The sequence below is a fragment of the Muntiacus reevesi genome, chromosome 7, assembly GCF_963930625.1.
Source record: "Muntiacus reevesi chromosome 7, mMunRee1.1, whole genome shotgun sequence".
Classification (NCBI taxonomy): domain Eukaryota; kingdom Metazoa; phylum Chordata; class Mammalia; order Artiodactyla; family Cervidae; genus Muntiacus; species Muntiacus reevesi.
The window spans coordinates 74,159,580-74,178,704 of NC_089255.1; the positions used below are offsets into that span (position 1 = coordinate 74,159,580).

Sequence of the window (19,125 nt, forward strand, 5' to 3'; positions counted from 1 at the left end):
TAACTCTTGAGGAGAAGCAGTATTGTGTTGACATCTTTAGAAAAAAATTAAAGGGTGTTTTTCCCCTCTTGTTCACTACACTTTCATCCTGTTCTGCAGATACTCCAAATGTAGCCTTTTAAAGTTTCCTGAGATTATAGGTGAAAGCAGGCAAACCCTGGCAAGATAGCTTTGGCATTTCGTCGCTTACCTTTTTCAGATATGATTATTCTCTAACTTATTCATTCCGGTGCCGGTTTCCTTCTGTGTTCTTATTCATATGCCAGACAAATGCAAGGAAGCTCCTCCAATAAAATAGGTTTGTTTCTGAGGAGCTCTGTAACCGTATACCTCCTCTGGTAACATCCTGCCATTGGAGCCATGCTTTACATTTACAGAGGATTGAAGATGTGAACGATGGATGCAGCCTACAGGCTGCGTCCCGTTCCCCCGCTCAGCGTGATTTCTCGTGCCCCAGTTCCATCGCTTTTCACTTGATTTTCCTTGAATTGTCTTTGCCTGGGAGCATCAGCAGTTGCTCCTGAGTGCTGCCAGGTGAATTTGACCTGAAGAGAAGCAGCAGTTGATGGGGACTCTGTGGCATCTGGAGCCTAGCCTGTCTCCTTCTGAGTTAGAACCGATCTCTTGATATTTCAGGTCTGTCACAACTCCTCATTTCTGAAATGAGCTTACTCAGGCATTCACAGCTCCCATGGACTGCCACTAATCCAAGTCAACTTGTAGCCAGCACCGTCTTTCCCCTCAGTTCTTAAGAAAAGGAGCAATTATTTATTCCTGACCTCCTAATCTAGGTTATGTAGCCTGGAGTATTCTGGCAGGGTAGTGGGAAGATAGGGACCCAACATTTACAAAAGTTTTGGCAACAGATTGTAGAGTGTGTTTGGGGAAGGGGGAGGTCAGTGTTGCTGAAGTGCAGAGGGGGGCAGGCAGAGAATGAAGCTGGCTGTCCAGGCTGGGAACAGCCCGAGGAGCACTGCAGTCTCCTTGAAAAGTCTGGAGTTTATTTTAAGGGTAGCGGGAAGCCACTGACAAGTTTTAAGTAGGGAGTGACATCATCTGATTTGTGTTTTGTTAGAAATTCTATGGTGAATACATTGGGCATCCCAGGTGGCTCAGTGGTGAGGAAGCCGCCTGCCAATGCAGGAGACCTGGGTTCGATCCCTGTGTCGGGAAGATCCCCTGGAGAAGAAAATGGCAACCCACTCCACTCTTCTTGCCTGGAGAATTCCATGGACAGAGGAGCCTGGCAGTCTACAGTTCATGGGGTTGCAAAGACACGACTTAGCGGCTAAAAGGAACAAGTGAATGCATTATGGTGTTTTAGTGAAAATCCTCTGGTTTCAAGGCTGGAGGGAGGAAGACTGGACAGGAAACTGACCCAGATTAAGGATGACTTGGATTTGGGTGACAGCAGGAGGATAGAGGGTAGTTGACGAATTTGAGAGATACAGCGACTGGATAGAGGGACAGAGGAAGCTGATGCTCAGGAAAAGTGTATTTTGTTCACTCATTGTCTCAGTGTGAGATCTGGCAGCAGATCTGAGGTCCTCCGTTTATGAAACAGACCATGCTGCCGACTGCCTCCCTACCTCAGAGGTTATATTCACATTCAAGAGCAAACACTTTTGAACCCCTTTGTGAGACTCAAGACCTGAGAGGAGTTAGGTCAGACTTTCGAAGTTAGCTTATGGTAGATGATAACAGTTGGCAGAAAGGACTCTTGCATGCTTCTCATGCCTGCTGGTTTAACTCAGCCTCTGCTTTGCCTTTGGCCAGTGTGAGCAGGCTGATTAAAATGCTGGGAGAATAATACCTGCAGATCACTGGAATGCTTCAGTATGCTTGACTTAGTATTATGTCCATATAGAACAATATGGAAGCTCGACTCTTCTTTTATATTCCTTAGGAGCCCTTAGATAAAGGATCTTGAAAGAAAATTAGAACAAACAGGTTCGTCTTCAACATAAAATGAAACTGGGATGTTGGATGTTTGAAAAGACCATGTGCTAAGTCGCTTCAGTTGTGTCTGACTCTTTGCAATCCCATGAATTGTATAGCCTGCCAGGCTCCTCTGTCCATGGGATTCTGCAGGCAAGAATGCTGGATTGAGTTGCCATTTCCTATTTCAGGAGATCTTCCCTACCCAGGAATCGAACCTGCGTCTGTTGCATCTTCTGCATTGGTAGGCAGGTTCTTTACCACTAGGGCCACCTGGAAAGCCCATAGTGGAAAAGAAAAGACAGTTTGTAGATGTGTTCTATACTAGAGGGAGAAGCTGAAATAATATGTGCCCTGAGAAGAATTAGGGCTGGCAGGATGGAATGGCAAGAATTATTCTAAATCAAGTAGGAAATGTTCTTTTTTCTATTTAAAGTGTGTGTGTGTGTGTGTGTGTGTGTGTACTGGAGGGGTGCTTGAAATCAAAACTCTTTTCTCGCTCTAGAAGTCTAAGGAATGGATCTGAGTAGCTCATCTATTCTGGTCCCTCTTGCTTGGTCTAAGCAGCCATGTGGTCTGGCAGCCTGCTTTGGAGGTTGTCTGTTTGAAAGAAATACGGTTAACCTTTAATGTGTCCATGCCATAAACATGGCACGTCCTGGATCTAAGAACAGTACTGACAGCTGAATGAATGAGCATCTCAGAAATACCTGAACGACAGCATGGAATTTTGGGAGCCATTGTAGATCTTTGAAAGAAGAGCTGAATTCACTGTTGACATAAATTGATACGGCTGTTATTTTGTCTGGTGTAGAGATTTGACTATGTGGAGGTAGGGAGAATAGAATGTCATGTTCTTTCTCTGAGACCATGCTGTGAGGAATTTGATCCAAATGGAATGTCGGAGCTCCTGGTTGGAGACCAGAGTGAGGACAGGTGGTGATTACAGCTTATGAGGCAGAGAGCAATCCACCCAAGAAGTTCAGTGAGCCTTGTTTGAGCTCTTTCTGAGAGTGTGACACCTGCCCCTCTATTTCTGTCCTTCCAGAAGTGCATACTGTGCTGCCTCGGTAGCTTCGTTGACCAACATCATCACCCCAGACCTGTTTGAGGGCACTGCTGAATGGATCGCAAGGTGAGAGATGCTGAGATTTGTCCCATTTCTTAGACAGCAGGCGGTCAAGACTTCTGAAAAATAAAGGAAGTGCAGAAGAACCAGAAAGGAATGTAAAATTACAAGAGACATCTCATGGTTGAAAGGTTTTACATTTCAAAAATACTTTAAAAGTTCTCTTTTTTCCAGTTTTCTTTAATGTGATTGGCAAGGATCAAAACTCTGGGTAAACAATATTAGTGAGAGTCTAAATGGATTTAAACCAGTTTGAAGAGAACTTTGGAAATATCTCAAAAATGTTCTTGCTGATGACCCCAAAATTCCACTTCTCCAGAAACTCACACACATGCATGAGAGAGATAAACATTTGTAATAGTAAATAAAGCTAGAAAGGGGTTAAACGTTCATAAGCACGAGATGGATAAATGAGTTGTGATGTAGTCACATTGGAATATAAGATAACAATTAAAATGAATGAACTAAAGCTACATGTATCAATATGGATGAATCTCAGAACATTATTGAGTTTAATAGTGTTAAACTAGAGTAAAAAAAAGTGTTAAAGAAAGCATACAGATTAGCACATTGACTGGAAATTTGAAAACATACAAAACAATTCTGCATTGTTTATGGGAAGAATCACATGTAGTGATATAAAAACATGCTGGAAAGAATAAGCACCAAACTTAGGATGGTGGTTACTTCTGGGAAGAAAGCAAACAAAATGAGATTACAGCAAGTCTGCACTTCTACTCGGGCTTCCTAGATGGTGCTAGTGGTAAGGAACCCACCTGCCAATGCAGGAGACTCAGGTTCAATCCCTGGGTCGGGAAGATCCCCTGGAAGAGGGCACAGCAACCCACTCCAGTATTCTGGCCTGGAAAAACCCATGGACAGAGGAGCCTGGTGGACTACAGTTTGTAGGATCGCAAAGAGTTGAACATGACTGAAGTGCCTTAGCATGCACACATGCGTACTTGTACTCAGGAGACTTCAGTTGTATCTGTAACTGTTTATTTGTATTATTTGCTATACTTTCTTGGATCCTTCCAATTATTTCATAATTTTTTTTTAAAAAAAAGATATAGTAGGTTTATACATACTATTGAGGGATTATATCCAAGCTGTATTGTTTTTATTTTTTATATCTTAATTTTTATCAAAGTAGTACTTACTGCTATGAAAATATAGTTTTCAGCTAAATCAAATGATATACTATGATCATATTTACCTTTTTTGTATGACTTTTTTTCCCTCTGGAATTAATCATTACCTCCTCATTCCCACATTTTCTGCCAGAGCTATAAAATTACTCTCAATATGGTCAAACAATTCAGGTAGTGTTATCAGTTCTTTTTTGTGTATGTGTGTTTGTGTACATGTGTGTGCTCATGTGTTTTGAGTTGTCTACCCCGGGGTCTCTGCCCTCCTGCTTCAGTCTGGACATATTGATCTCAGCTTGCTGCACCAGAATACCAGCTCAGCTGGTATCCAGAAGCTTCCTTTCAGCATGAAATTCACTTCACTTCTCTGCTTTGTTAAAGCCCCAGTCCTCCTTTCTCCTGGTTTACTTACTTATTTGAATGAATCACTTATTCCAACAGATCCATCCCAAAAAAGAGAACTTGGGAGATAGATTTTTAAGATTTTGCAGTTATTTTTATTCTGGTCTCACACTTAATGGCTATCTGGTTAGAGACTTCTAAGTTGAAAACTATAAATTATATTCCTTCAGACTTTTAAAGCATTGCTCCATTATCTTATGGCTTCCAGTGTCATTGTTTAGAAGGCTGATCATAATGATAGCCAACCTTTACTGAAGACCTGGTATGTAATACTTAATAGTAAGGGAGCTCTAGTTTAAACATTGAGAATATAACCTTTTAAGCTAGGTGGCCTGGGTTTGGTTCTTTTTTATACCTTCTGTTTCTCAGTTGAGATTTCCCATTTTTTCATTCATTACAAGCATATTTTTCTTCATAAAGATAAATATAAAATTATAATATCTGTTTTAAAATTCTTGCCTGGAAATTTCAACATCTGGCTATCTTGGAGTTGACATGTCACGTTTTCCAGAGTGCCTGTGTCAAGTGGCGTTTGGCTTGTACCCTGGACATCATGGCTTCCCAGTTGGCATTAGTGGTAAAGAACCCACTTGCCAATGCAGGAGACATAAGACACATGGGTTCAATCCCTGGGTCAGGAAGATCCCCTGGAGGAGGGCATGGCAACCCACTCCAGTATTCTGGCTTGGAGTATCTCATGGATAGAGGAGCCTGGTGGGCTCTGGTCCATAGGGTTGCAAAGAGTTAGACATGACTGAAATGACTTAGCTTGCATCACTGAACGTTGTGATGTTTTGTTGTAGAAACTGGAGTCATTAGATTGCTTTAAAGAGTGTTGATCTTTTTCTTCTAGCAGGCAGTCATCTTGGTTAGTTGATTGCAGTGGGCAGGGGCTCAGCTCTTGGGTCAGTTCTTAGTTAGAAAGTGCTTTCAGTGGGTCCAGTGCATGTGTGACTCAGGGTCAGGTAGAAACCTGAGCGGAGTTTAAACATGGAATTTGGTATTTTCCTTCTCTGACTCTCCTCTTTCTGGGATTCCTCATCAATTTCTGTCATTCTGGTTCTTCTCGCCAGAAATATGGGGCTTTCAGTTTCAGCTGCCTTTCCACTGACCTGCTTGCCACTGTTGGGCAACTGTAGCCATCCTCAGGGCAAATCAGGAAAAAAAGAAACGGGAGGAATGGGGGAGAGGAGGGACTGACTGTTCCAACTTTCAAATCCCACCTTTTTTCGTTTGCTGAGACTTCAGGAAGTAGTTTTAGTGTGTTTTGTCCAGAGCATGTAATTATTAGTATTTGCAGGATTTTGACTGCCTGGGTTTGAAACCCAGTTTTGTCATTTATTAGCTTTGTGCCTTGGTCAAGTTGTTTAAATTCTCCATGTCATAATCTCCATATGCATCAAATGATGAGATATTGAATTTGATATTAAGCTGAAATACAAAGAAATTTAAGTAGTAAAACTTGTTATGGTATCCACTGTGTGTTCCTGCCTCCAGTCCACTGTATTCCCAGTCCACTGTCTGTTTCTGCCTTATTTCTCTTATTCTTGCTGTTTGGAAAATTCATGATGATGAGCCATGATAGGACTTTTTGCTGTTGTTCATGGTGCTGGGTACTCTGCAAGTATCTTCAGTCTAGAATTGCATGTACTTTACTTCCATGCTTACTAAGAGGTTCCCTTACCTTTTATCTTCTAATCCTTCTATTGAGTTTTTATTTCTGTAATTCTATGTAAAAATTTTCAAAGCTTATTTTTAATCTCCATTTATATAAAAAAAGAATACTTCTTTTTTATGTATTCTCTTGTTCTTGTTTCAGGGATATTTTGTCCTTGAAGTGTTTAAAAAGTTTACTTCTGCTCCTTATGTTATTTCCTCCAGTTTATTTTTGTTTTATTTCCATGTCATGTTTACATAAAAATCTTTTTCAGGTAAGAACCTTTGCTCAAATGTCTGATGTTCATATTTAAGACTCAGGTGCTAGAAAGCTGTTGGAGAGCTATGTTTGCCAGAGTGGCCTGGGATCCAGCCATTCATGGGGGAATTCTCATATATCAGTATCCATAGGATTTTTCCCTTGGGCTTGTCTATTTATGTAGAGAACCTTCCAGATTCCTGGTTATGGTATGAAGCTGACAGCCAGCTTTGTGAACTCTAATAGGGGAAGGGGGCTTCTCAGGAGACGCGGGTTTGATCCCTGGGTCAAGAAGATCCTTTGGAGAAGGCAATGGCAACCCACTCCAGGATTCTTGCCTGGAAAATCCCATGGATGGAGGAACCTGGCAGGCTGCATTCCATGGGGTTGCAAAGAGTCAGACACGACATAGCGACTGAACACCAACAACAACAGAGAAAGGAGTTGGGAGTGCTTTTGCTCAGATCATAGACTTCCACTTAATCCTCCTGCTCAGTACAGTACCTCCACCTGCTCCCGGCTGTGCTGGAAATCCTGGAATTCACACCTCTTGATTCAGCCCCTGCAACCTCCCATCTGCTGGGTACCTGGAGGTCTAACTGAGTCTCTTTATCAATTTACCACCAGTCAACTCAGTTAAAAAGCTTCCCACTTTAGGGGTAGCTTGCGTTCCTCAGCTTGTCATTGGAGAACATCACCTTGCTTTCTGTTGCTTCATCCCTCCTTCCCTCCCAGGGCTGGTGTAGGTTTCTCAGCTCTGTTAAGTCAGTTACTTCTTATCTTCATCCTTTTCCAGCTGTCACAATTTTGTTATCGCCTCTCTGTATTCATATCCTCTCCTATTCTCTTTATCCTTATGAGTTTATCCTTTTTTATAAGTCCTTTACTTTCTTTCATTTTACTGGGCTCTTTTCAATCCATTATACTTAGCTAGAAGAAACTCCCAAAGAATTTTGCTAAATTGCTCTCATGCATGTGAAAACAAAGGGATGGAAAGTGGAATATGTAAATAAATGCATATTGTGTGTGTGTGTGTGTGTGTGTGTGTGTGTGTGCGCGCGCAGAGAAAGAGACTAAGACATAGAAACTGTCAGTGGTTACTGCTGGTGAGAGGAACTAAGAGTTTAGGCTCAGCAGGAATCATAACTTTTTATTGTTTATTCTTTTATACTTTTTTTTAAACCTCAAAAAATTTTAAAGCTGAGTTAAGAAAAGTTAAGAAAAAAAATTAAGAGGTCCCTTGCATATTCTTCACTCATCAGAGCTTTCAAAGTTGAGCTGTGCTATGCTCCAAGAAGCCAGATGCATTGGAAAGAAAATTTGGATTGTGTGTCTTTGGGTGGCCATGGGGTTGAGGGATGGAGGATGCTGAAGAAGCTATTCAGGGGGCAGCAGGCAATTTTTGACTCTGTGCTGTGAACTCCCTGGACCTCGGTTTAGTTCAGTTCAGCCGCTCAGTCACATCCGACTCTTTGTGACTCCATGGACTGCAGCACACCAGGCCTCCCTGTCCATCACCAACTCCCAGAGTTGACTCAAACTCATGTTCATGTTCATTGTGGAGAAGGAAATGGCAACCCACTCCAGTATTCTTGCCTAGAGAATCCCGTGGTCAGAGGAGCCTGGTGGGCTGCTGTCCATAGGGTTGCACAGAGTTGGACACCACTGAAGCAACTTAGCATGCATTGGAGAAGGGAATGGTAACCCACTCCAGTATTCCTCCCTGGAGAATCCCAGGGACAGAGGAGCCTGGTGGGCTGCCATCTATGGGGTCGCACAGAGTCAGACACGACTGAAGTGACTTAGCAGCAGCAGCAGCATGTTTATTGAGTCGGTGATGCCATCCAACCATCTTATCCTCTGTTATCCCCTTCTCTTCCCGCTCTCAGTCTTTCCCAGCATCAGGGTCTTTTCAAATGAGTCAGTTCTTCACATCAGATGGCCAAAGTACTAGAGTTTTAGCTACAGCATCAGTCTTTCCAACGAATATTTAGGACTAATTTCCTTTAGGACGAACTGGTTGGATCTCCTTGCAGTCCAAGGGACTCTCAAGAGTCTTCTCCAACACCACAGTTCAAAAGCATCAATTTTTCGGCGCTGAGCTTTCTTTATAGTCCAACTCTCACATTCTTACATGACTACTGGAAAAACCATAGCTTTGACTAGATGGACCTTTGTTGGCAAAGTAATGTCTCTGCTTTTTAATATGCTGTCTAGGTTGGTCATAACTTTCCTTCCAAGGAGCAAGCGTCTTTTAATTTCATGGCTGCAGCCACCATCTGCAGTGATTTTGGAGCCCCCCAAAATAAAGTCTTCCACTGTTTCCCCATCTATTTCCCATGAAGTGATGGGACCAGATGTCATGATCTTAGCTTTCCGAATGTTGAGTTTTAAGCCAACTTTTCATTCTCCTCTTTCACTTTCATCAGGAGGCTCTTTAGTTCTTCACTTTCTGCCATAAGGGTGGTGTCATTTGCGTATCTGTGGTTATCAGGCCTCTCTGAAAAAGGCCTCTGAATTCCCAAGGCCTCTCCTTTAATGAGAGGTGCCTGGAAGACAGGAAGTACTACAGATTCCTTTTTCTTCCACCTGAAAGTTGGATTAAGTGCTCATTGACCTGTACACCTGTGAGGATTTGTGAGGCAGACACACCTGTAGGGAATGTGACTCTACGTACATATGAGTAGATCATTGGAAGTAAAGTTCTGTGTTATATGAAAATACACAGAAAGGAAAATTTCTTTATATCACACAAATAAAACAGGTTTATTAAGGCATGCAAAAAGAAAATCTAAAGTCACCAACCACTCGTTTGTTTCTTATCTTTCCAGAATTCCAGAAAAATCATGCAGTACATTATCATTTTATGACTTTTTCATGTAATATATTTGGAACATTTTAAAGTATGCTTCTGTAATGTCATTTTAAATGACATATAGTATTCTGTTATATGGATATAGCATAATTTATATAACCAGTCCCTTACTATTGAGTTTCTGAGTTGTTTCTAATATTTCACTATTATAAATGGGGCTACAAAGAAACATTCTTATAATCCAGTCTTTGGACACATTCGTACTTACTTTGTAGGATTAATTCCTAGAAAGTGAAAAGTGAAAGTGAAAGTCGCTCAGTCATGTCCGACTCTTTGCTACCCCATGGAGTATACAGTCCATGGAATTCTCTAGGCCAGAATACTGGAGTGAGTAGCCTTTCCCTTCTCCGGGGCATCTTCCCAACCCAATTATCAAACCCAGGTCTTCTGCATTGCAGGTGAATTCTTTACCAACTGAGCTATCAGGGAATCCCTTTAATTCCTAGAAATGACCCTAGTATTGCTGGTCCAAAGAGTTTTTATGACTAGAAAATACAGTCATATTTTCTATGTTAGCTTACATTATCTAATTATCTTATAATTCCAATAATTATTAATAATTTGAAAATATAAGAACTTGTAATTTGGAAAAATAAGTTTACTTTGGATAGCTATAAAAGTATATATGTTCATCCTGGAATCTTTTTGAAAACACAGAAAAATAAAGAGGAAAGGTATCAGCAATAGATTTGTGTTAAAAGATAACCATAATTAGCAATTATTTTTCAATTTTATTTTAAACTGATGGTTATCACAGTATACATATGATTTCGGGAAGATCCTCTGGAGAAGGAAATGGCAATCCACTCCAGTATTCTTGCCTGGAAAATCCTATGGACAGAGGAGCCTGGCAGGCTATAGTCCATGGAGTCGCAAGAGTCGGACACGACTTAGTGTCTAAACCACCACCACCACCACCACATATGATTTTATAACTCTTTCCAAAAAGTAATGATTTGAGGTACTGTTTGTTTGTTAGTAGACTATGTTTCCTTCTTTTTTTTTTTTGGAGGAAAGTGTGAAAGTCGCTCAGTTGTGTCAACTCTTTGCAACCCCATGGACCATACAGTCCATGGAATTCTCCAGGCTGGAATACTGAAGTGGGTAGCCATCACAAGATCTCCAGGGGATCTTCTCGACCCAGGGATCAAACCCAGGTTTCCCACATTGCAGGCGGAGGAAAAGGCATTTCTAAAAGTTAATTCGCTGGCATCTTTCCATTCACAGTTGCAATTTTTAAAGTAGAATTAGAAGGGTTGATTTATAATATTGTGTTTAAGGTGTACAGCAAACTAATTCCATTATATGTATATATATATATATATTCTTTTGCATATTCTTTTCCATTATAGTTTATCACAAGATACTGAATATAGTTGCAGCAGTTTATGCCTTAAGCTGAGCCACTTCACTCTTTGCCATCCAGGGTGCTCATGGTTGACACTCAGTCGGGTTTTCTCGACCTCCTCCCAGGTGTCAGAATTGGGAAGGTGGGATTGGCGGGGTACCAGGAATGGAAGCCCATGGCGGCTACACATTCTGTGGCCTGGCTGCGCTGGTCATCCTCAAGAAGGAGCGCTCCTTGAACTTGAAGAGCTTACTAGTAAGTACTTGGTGATCTGTCTTCCCCTCAGGCCCCAGGCCCCTGGGATGTGACCTCTCAGACATGCCGGTTTCAGGGACATTTGTCTGTGTGAAGAGCTAACAGTTCCTACCTTGAGCTCTGGGCTGACAGTCCTGTAACAAAGCTTCAGATGCAGCTGTTGGATTGCCTAGCACTGTTACGCGAGAGTGCAGGGGGTGAACATCTGCTCTCGGTCTCGGCTCCCTTCTTCCTGCCTTTCCTTCTCCTGCTCTGAACCTTCTACATCGTGTGTTAGGCCAACCCCAGAGGCTTCTTGAGTCCCTCAGGCAACTGGGGAGGGCCACAGTACCTGCCTCTTACTTCTAGGCAAGTATAGCTTCAGTTTCTTAAAACTAGAGGTTTTCACGTGTCTTAGGAAGATTCTCCTGAGAGAAGTTATGAGAGGAGCCTTGAGCATTTTGAAGCCAAGCTTTTATTACCCCCCGCACTATGTGAATGTTTAGTAGCTACCTTTACATGAGCTGGTCCCAGCTGGGGATACACGGAGCGGGTGGCCCAGGCATTTATGTCTCAACTCCAAGCTCCTGCCAGTTATTCAGAATGAACTCTTTATCTAGGGTGCAGTCAGCTTCAGGGACTTGTTAGATTGTAGCTAAATTATCATTGGAGGCCTGGTATACACACACACAGAACCACCAAGGAGCTATCTTTGGTGCAGCTTTTACTCCCTTATGACCTCAAAGCAAATCAGCTGCAACTGACATTCATCTTCTCTCCCTAAGTTCAGATGTCAGGTTGCATTGTAGAAACTTGTGAGACCCATCGTGGTGTCCTAAGAGAGTTTATATTTTACCCTGTACAGATATGACCAGTGGCATTTTGTCTTGGCCTTTAGGAAGCCTCCTGTAGCATACTTTTCTTGAAGGTTCTTAAAGCCTGAAGGGTTTATGCCCAAATGGCAAACTTTATGCATATAGACTTAGAGTTTATCAGACATTTGAAAACCTGATCACTAACAAGGTATGAAACATAAAAGCCCCATCTCCCAGGCAGAAATAAGAAATAAGCAGATGTCTCAGTTCCAGTAACAGTGTTCTGGATTTGAACCCTTTCTCTGCCACTTCATAGCCACGTGACCTTGGGAAAATTGTCTAATCTGTTTTAACTTCAACTCCTTTTCTCCATAAGGTAGAGGTAATAGTTCTTTGAAGGCCAGAGAAGATAATATACATAAAACAGCCTGGTCTGTAGCAGGGGCATCCTTCTTACCCAAACTACTCCCTCCTTCTGTTTGCTCTGGGAGAACTAGGGCCCATATCCGAGGGATTTTATGAATTCACATAGCCAAGGGAAACAGAATAAATCCATGGGCTTAGGCACTGAAAAAAGTTATTTAGTCTATCGTATAAACACTTAATCTGTAGGATAAGCAAAAATGAAGGATGGACTCCCTACTGTAGTGCCTGTTTTCTGGAGTAACGCTTCACCTACTTTCTTTAGATGGCATCCGTCCTAAAGCACTGGTTCATGTAAGACTGACCGGGATATGTTAGTGTGTGTGCCTGCAGTGCAGTTTTTTGTGTGTGTCTTTCTAAGAGTTTTAGGATTGTGACTCTCTGGGTGGTGTTGCCTTGAACAGGGATATAATCTAAACTCTACAATTGTTAATTAAAGGAGGACTGGACTGGTTCTTCCAAAGGGGGTTCTCAGTGACTCGTTTCAGGAACTCAGCGTAGTAAAACGTAGGTCCAGGGGAATGCCCTCCTCTGTACCTTTCAGTTTGGTGAAGCAGCTCCTTGACATCCTGGCTGGTGGCTGGAACTGTCTTGAGGGGCTGGGAGGGACATGGAAATACTATCTGCTCAGCCAGTTGGTCTGCTCATTCCTCGAGGCCAAGCCCTTGACTATCTTGATGTTGGAAGTAGAGTGTGTTTAGAACACTTGGAGATAAGGGAGGAATGTATCACGTGTGACCATTGAGTGACACCAAGAGCCATTTTATAGGTTCACAGTAAAGGCTCTTCTTTTGTCAGCTAGCCAGTTTGCCCTGGAGCAGCAGAGCGGCTAGATGCACAGAGCCATCCTCGTTCACCAGAGCTCGTGGCTTCTGCCCCTGTTTCTGCAAGGGCCGAGGGCTGTGCTGAGAAACCTGGGGTGAATTTCCTTGCCAAAAATGGTGTGAAATCATCTGATGACCTGTAGCACAAAATTCCATTTATTTGCTTTTCATAAACTTCCCTGAGCAAGGAAAGTGAATAGAAACGAACCACCGGTGGTCTGGCCTGAAACTTCCCAGTTACACCTTGTTTATTAAGAGGCGTTATTGCAGGTCTCCTTCCAGGCCAGGTTGGCCCCTTTGTTCTTTCAGCACCAGAACTCTCTTGGAAGCCAGGAAAGGTGGTTAGTTGTCTGTTAGGCCCCAAGCAGGAATTCTGTGGGTTGCCTCCAGAGGGCTAAACGAGCTGTTGCAGTGTAGAGCCCTCTGTGACGTTGAGGACGAGGAAGTCAGAGGTCAAAGCACGGGAACGGGAGCTGAGAAGCCAAAACCTGGGGACGCTCCCTCGCAGACCGGCCTCTGGAGAGCTGCTGGATCGCGTGTCTCTTTTAACCTCTGGCGCCTCTCTCTTCCCTGTCTCCCGCTCAGCAATGGGTGACAAGCCGGCAGATGAGGTTTGAAGGTGGATTTCAGGGCCGCTGCAACAAGCTGGTGGACGGCTGCTACTCCTTCTGGCAGGCGGGTCTCCTGCCCCTGCTTCACCGCGCGCTGCACGCCCAAGGTGAGCCCGGGGTGCTGGCGGGGCTGGCGGCCGCCCTCGGCTGCTGACCGAGTCAGAGGCCAGGGCGCCTGGTTAGAGGAGTTGAAACAGGCTCTGTCCATCCTGGATTTTGAGTACCCAGTGTGGACCCTCCCCGCCAGGCACGTGTGTGCCAGCTAGGGTTTCGTCCTTGGGTTCAGAGGTCACTGCTGCTTCACCCTGGCTGTGGCAGGTGGGGGAGGAGGGCGCCTGGCCGCGTGGTGACTGCCCCCTCAGCTGAGTGTGAAGCCACAGGTTCTGATGCAGAGCTTTGTGTGAATCATGTCAGACTGAAAACCCGTATTGTGCACATGGTCACAACAGTGCCAAAAAGGCGGGAAGAACCCCTGGAGCAAAGACCCACCATGCCAGGCTGGCTGCGTGGTGGCTGCCGTTAGAAGTGCCGTAGTTTAGATTCACTGAAGAATCCCGGATGCAGGTTAGTGCTGCCTCCCCACCCCCAACCCCCACATCCTGGAGTAGAGAGACCTGGGTTGGTCATCTCTGTGGGACCTCAGACGGGAATGCAAATCCAAGCAGAGAAATAGCAAATTCCTGGGAGACTTCCCCGGTTTACCTCTTGAAATCTCAGGTTGCTTCCTGGATCATCTTTCTCATTTACTTCGTGTGAGAACAGGAAGGAAACCAGTGGGAGAGGGGAAGGTCATGGCGGCCCTGCTGTGTGCTCATCAGTCTTGCAGTACGATCCCTTGGCCCAGAAGAAAGCTCAGTAGTTGGGTTATTCTTTGCTCAAGTGTAGAGATACGATTCTTTTCTACTGCCCCCCATCCTCCCGCCACCTGCTTGCCAGACACACAACTTGCTCTTGTTTGGCTGTTTTTTCATGAGCCCCTTGCATTCGTTTCTTATTTGAAGTCAACAGAGGCTCTCTCCTGTGTCCCCGTCACCCCACCTTCCCTGTCTCGGCCTAGATTCCTCTGCCTAGAGCCCCGGTTTCAAGGTGCTGAGCTGTGGCCTCCCACTGACTCTGGAGCCTGCATGGTCTCTGCTTTGAACACTATAGTAGGAAATCAGAAATTCCCTGAGAGTCCAATGTTTCAAAACAAGAAGTAACTTGGGGTTTTAGTGATCTCTGTTTTTGGAACTGGTGAGGTCAAACCTCTGGTAACACCCTCCACCTTTCACAAGCCTGTCCCTGGAAGGGATAAGATGCAAAAATTCTGTAGCTGCCAGGAAAATCTGGTGAGAGGGTAACAGGAACCCTACCTGCCCAAGTCTTCATGGGGTCCCTGCTTCACATTTTGCTTATTATAGCACAAGTTCTGGAGGATTGGTCCTACTTCCACATTTGCCTGTGGAAGAAAGTGAGTTGTCTGTGAATTTTGGTGCTTCTAGCTTTTTTCACTTCGTGGGAGGAGGCCCATATTAGTCCTATAGTTCACTTTTCAGCAAATAGTGGACTTGGACCAGGCAGGGATCTGGGAAGAAGATTTGAGTGGTGGACAAAATACTGATGTTGGGAGTCAGAAGGAGATGTGACGCAGAAAGAGATTCATGATATACTGTAGTCAAAGTGAGGTTTCAAAGCAGTATGTATGCAATTCACCAGGAAAGTCCCAGGAAACACACTTTTAAAGTTTTATATCCTACTGTTCAGTTCAGTTCAGTTGCTCAGTCGTGTCCGACTCTTTGCGACCTCATGGACTGCAGCACACCAGGCCTCCCTGTCCATCACCAACTCCCGGAGTTTACTCAAGCTCATGTCCATTGAGTTGGTGATGCCATCCAACCATCTCATCCTCTGTCGTCCCCTTCTCCTCCCACCTTCAATCCCTCCCAGCATCAGGGTCTTTTCAAATGAGTCAGTTTTTTGCATCAGGTGGCCAACGTATTGGAGTTTCAGCTTCAGCATCAGTCCTTCCAATGAACACCCAGGACTGATCTCCTTTAGGATGGACTGGTTTGATCTCCTTGCAGTCCAAGGGACTCTCAAGAGTCTTCTCCAACACCATAGTTCTTTTACCTTGTGTATTACTTTTATTTTAGTAAGTGAACAGATATGTTTTTCAAAGGTGATGATGCTGACACTGAGAATTAAAACGATGACGTGGGACCAGCACACTGTGGCACATGAACCCAAGCCATCCCTGACTCGGCGAGTGGTCGTCAGGCCGTCAGTAGCCCATGAGGTGGCTGCCTTAGGCATGGAAGACAGTATTTGAGTAGAAGAATGAATTATTGTTAATATATTTAAAATGTCCAGTGCTGACTGAGTCACTTTTTTTGTGTGGAGCAATAAGACCACAGCAGGCCTGTGAGTTTCTGTTTGGATTGGTAGTTACGAGTTGCTGGCTTGGGACGTACTCCGTATTTGTCCACCTGCAGACTGAGCTCCGAGTGGCTGTACCTGTCAGTTACTGTTGGAAAAACTTTTGATTTCTCAGATAAAAGGAGAACCTTTGAAATGCAAAATGACATTATAATGGGGGTCTGTATTTTAAGGGAGAGGGATAAAGGATTTAAAAGGCACTGTTATCACTCTGTAATCATATTTCCTTTTATCACTCCGTGATTATGTGTGTTGATGTGCAAGTTCAGGATGCCAGGAAGTTCTTGTTGAGTTTATGAACTTTGAGAAATGTAGGAGGTAACTGCAACACTATAATCTATTTAATAATAAACATAGCATTTTCTTCTCAGATTCCAGTTTTAGGGGTAGGTTATCATTTACCTTAAGGTAACAGTCTTTGATTTATTATAGGAATGAAATAAAGGTATATTTTATACTGATGTTTCATACAGTTAATCCTAAGCTTTGATAAATATGCTTTTTAAAATAACAGCTTTCTTGAGATATAATTTACATACTGAACAATCTACTGATTTGAAGTGTACAATTTAGTAATTTTTAGTGTTTTCAGAGTTGTGCAACCAGCCCTGCAGTCAGTTTTAGAATTTTCACTACCCCCCGCCACAATCCCTGTGCGCATTGAATGTGCTTCTTAAAAGAAGAAATCACAAAGGAAAAATCAACAGTGTCATTATGGCATATAGGTAAACTATATTTATGTAATTTAAAAAACCCATTTAGCCAAAAAGTAGAGCAAAAAGGGAGAAATAAGGATACCATATGATACAGATAAAGGGTAAATATAGTAAAAAGTTAGATTAATAAAATTGACCCTTGTATCTCAGAAGACAAAGGATACTTTCAAAAGGAAACACAACTAGTAAGCAAGTTATGAAAAAACTTCACCCTAATTAGTAATTAAAAGCAAGAAAAATGATTAGGTACTCTTTCTTTTTAGCATTTTAAGTGCTAAAAACTTGCTTCCATATATGATGTTTTATCTTTTATTTTATACTGAAGCATAATTGATTAACTGTGTGTCAGTTTCAGGTGTATGGAAAAGTGATTCAGTTATACATATACATGTTTCACTGAAAACTTTTTAAAAGTAACCAATGCTGGAGGTAGTACAGAAAAAATCTTAAATTTTACTAGCAGCTATATAAAGCCTCAAGGCAGTTTATCAGTATCTATGAAAAGCCTTAAAAAATGTTTATTCTTTTTTAACTGAATCATTCCACTCCTTCGAATCTATTTCAAAAAAATAATCCTAAACATTGAGAAGATTCACAGAGGTGTTTACTGCAGCATTTTTTTATGATTACAAGGAACTGGAAACAGCCTTGGCAACAAGTACACTAGAGAGAAGTCCCTCACATCTGTGTGTATCTCCTACAGCGCTGTGCTCACAGGTGGAGAAAGGACAAAGAGGAAAGTGATTGGAATACTGTGAGCACTTCAGGAAGCATGTGTCCTGGGCTGAGCACAAGTGGGGGGCCCTGACTGTGCTCCTCTTCCTTAGACTCAGTTCCCGTGTGCCTCTTCCAGTGTGAGCATCTCAGGGGCCGGGTGGGACTTGAGTGTTGAAGATGAGTGGTTTTTGTATGTGGCCCCCAAATATCAGCCAACTGTGCTCATCATCCAGGGCTCAGCCCGGGAGATAGCGGTCACTTTCCAACTGCCCCCATCTCTCCTCCCATCTCTCATTTAAGAAATCTGGAAATGATTATTTTCTGTAGTAGTCTATGTATATGAATATTCCAAAATTAACTCTTTTTATGTACCACATTAGCTATAAACTTTGATGAATTTTTACCATAGAAGATTCTCTACTCATATATATGAGAGTTTGGGTCCAGTGCCTATATTGATGCCATTACGTGTGTTCACTTAATGAAATACTCTGTGGCTTTCAGAATGATGGTTATGAAGGTTATGTAGCAGAACAGAAAAGTGTATGCCTCTAGAGTTAAATGAAAGACATAAGATACAGAAGTATCATACCTGTATAGAAAAATGCATAAAACAAAAAAAGACAGAAAGAAAAATTAGCTTTCAGTTGCCATTTACAGGTTGTTCACTACCTTTGTAGCCCATGTATCAAAGTATAAAATTGACTGAAGACTTAATGCACATCCTATGTGTGTATTTTTGAAAACAATTCTCATATAAATGTTTCCATGCACATCTGCTGGATAGTAATTTGTCCCTCCTCCTCCCCTGATAACTGTGTCCACAGATTCTCTGACTGCTGATTGAACTTCAGAGTGAAGAAGCTCAGTTGCTGGCCAGTACTTTAGTATTATCACCAGAATCCCAATTTCTGCTTAGACTATCATATGATGCAGGAGGGCAGTTATTAGAATTCTTAGAGAAACTTTTTGAGCTAAGAGACTAAGCTGGAGAATTCCCTTTAGAGATAGATTAAATTCGGGCTAAGAGAAGTGGAAGCAACAGACAGTATTACCCCTGTTGGAGTTCTCTTGGCTAATTAGAGTCTGGTTAACAAGTTTCAGAGATGTGCTAGAGGAAAAGTCTTCAGAAGACCAAGGGGAGGAATTGTGAACCCAGTCAGGCACAGTAACAGTGGTCCGTATGGAAAGCTGAGCTTAAAAGCTCACCTGTGCCTGCAGGGGATGTGGTTTAGAACTGCCATCCAGGGTAAGGAGAAGGAGACGCTTCAGGTAAAGCCAAGTGCTGCTCTGACCTGCTGCTCTCTGACCCATTTTAAGGTTCCGAAGAAGGGATGTGTCCCAAGAAGGTGATTTTCAAGATTAGTCCGAGCAGAGTGGGGGAAACCTTGACTGTCCTATTGAATCATAAAGCACACAGCAGTCACTGATCCTCCGCCGGCGATTTCCAGGCCCAGGCGCGCACTGACCCTTTGTCCTCCGCAGGTGACCCTGCCCTCAGCATGAGCCGCTGGATGTTTCACCAGCAGGCCCTGCAGGAGTACATCCTGATGTGCTGCCAGTGCCCCACGGGGGGGCTCCTGGATAAGCCTGGCAAGTGAGTGCCTTGTCCCTG

General features: G+C 43.1%; 1 protein-coding gene across 1 annotated transcript in view; it reads left to right on the forward strand.

Moving 5' to 3' along the window:
• The window catches only part of FNTB (farnesyltransferase, CAAX box, subunit beta), an 85,359-nt gene that overhangs the window by 59,241 nt on the left and 6,993 nt on the right, over window positions 1-19,125 (forward strand). The window contains exons 7-10 of the mRNA XM_065941284.1: window positions 2,987-3,073; window positions 10,881-11,010; window positions 13,637-13,769; window positions 18,996-19,107. Coding sequence (XP_065797356.1) covers window positions 2,987-3,073; window positions 10,881-11,010; window positions 13,637-13,769; window positions 18,996-19,107 — 462 coding nt within the window. The remainder of the gene's footprint in view (window positions 1-2,986; window positions 3,074-10,880; window positions 11,011-13,636; window positions 13,770-18,995; window positions 19,108-19,125) is intronic.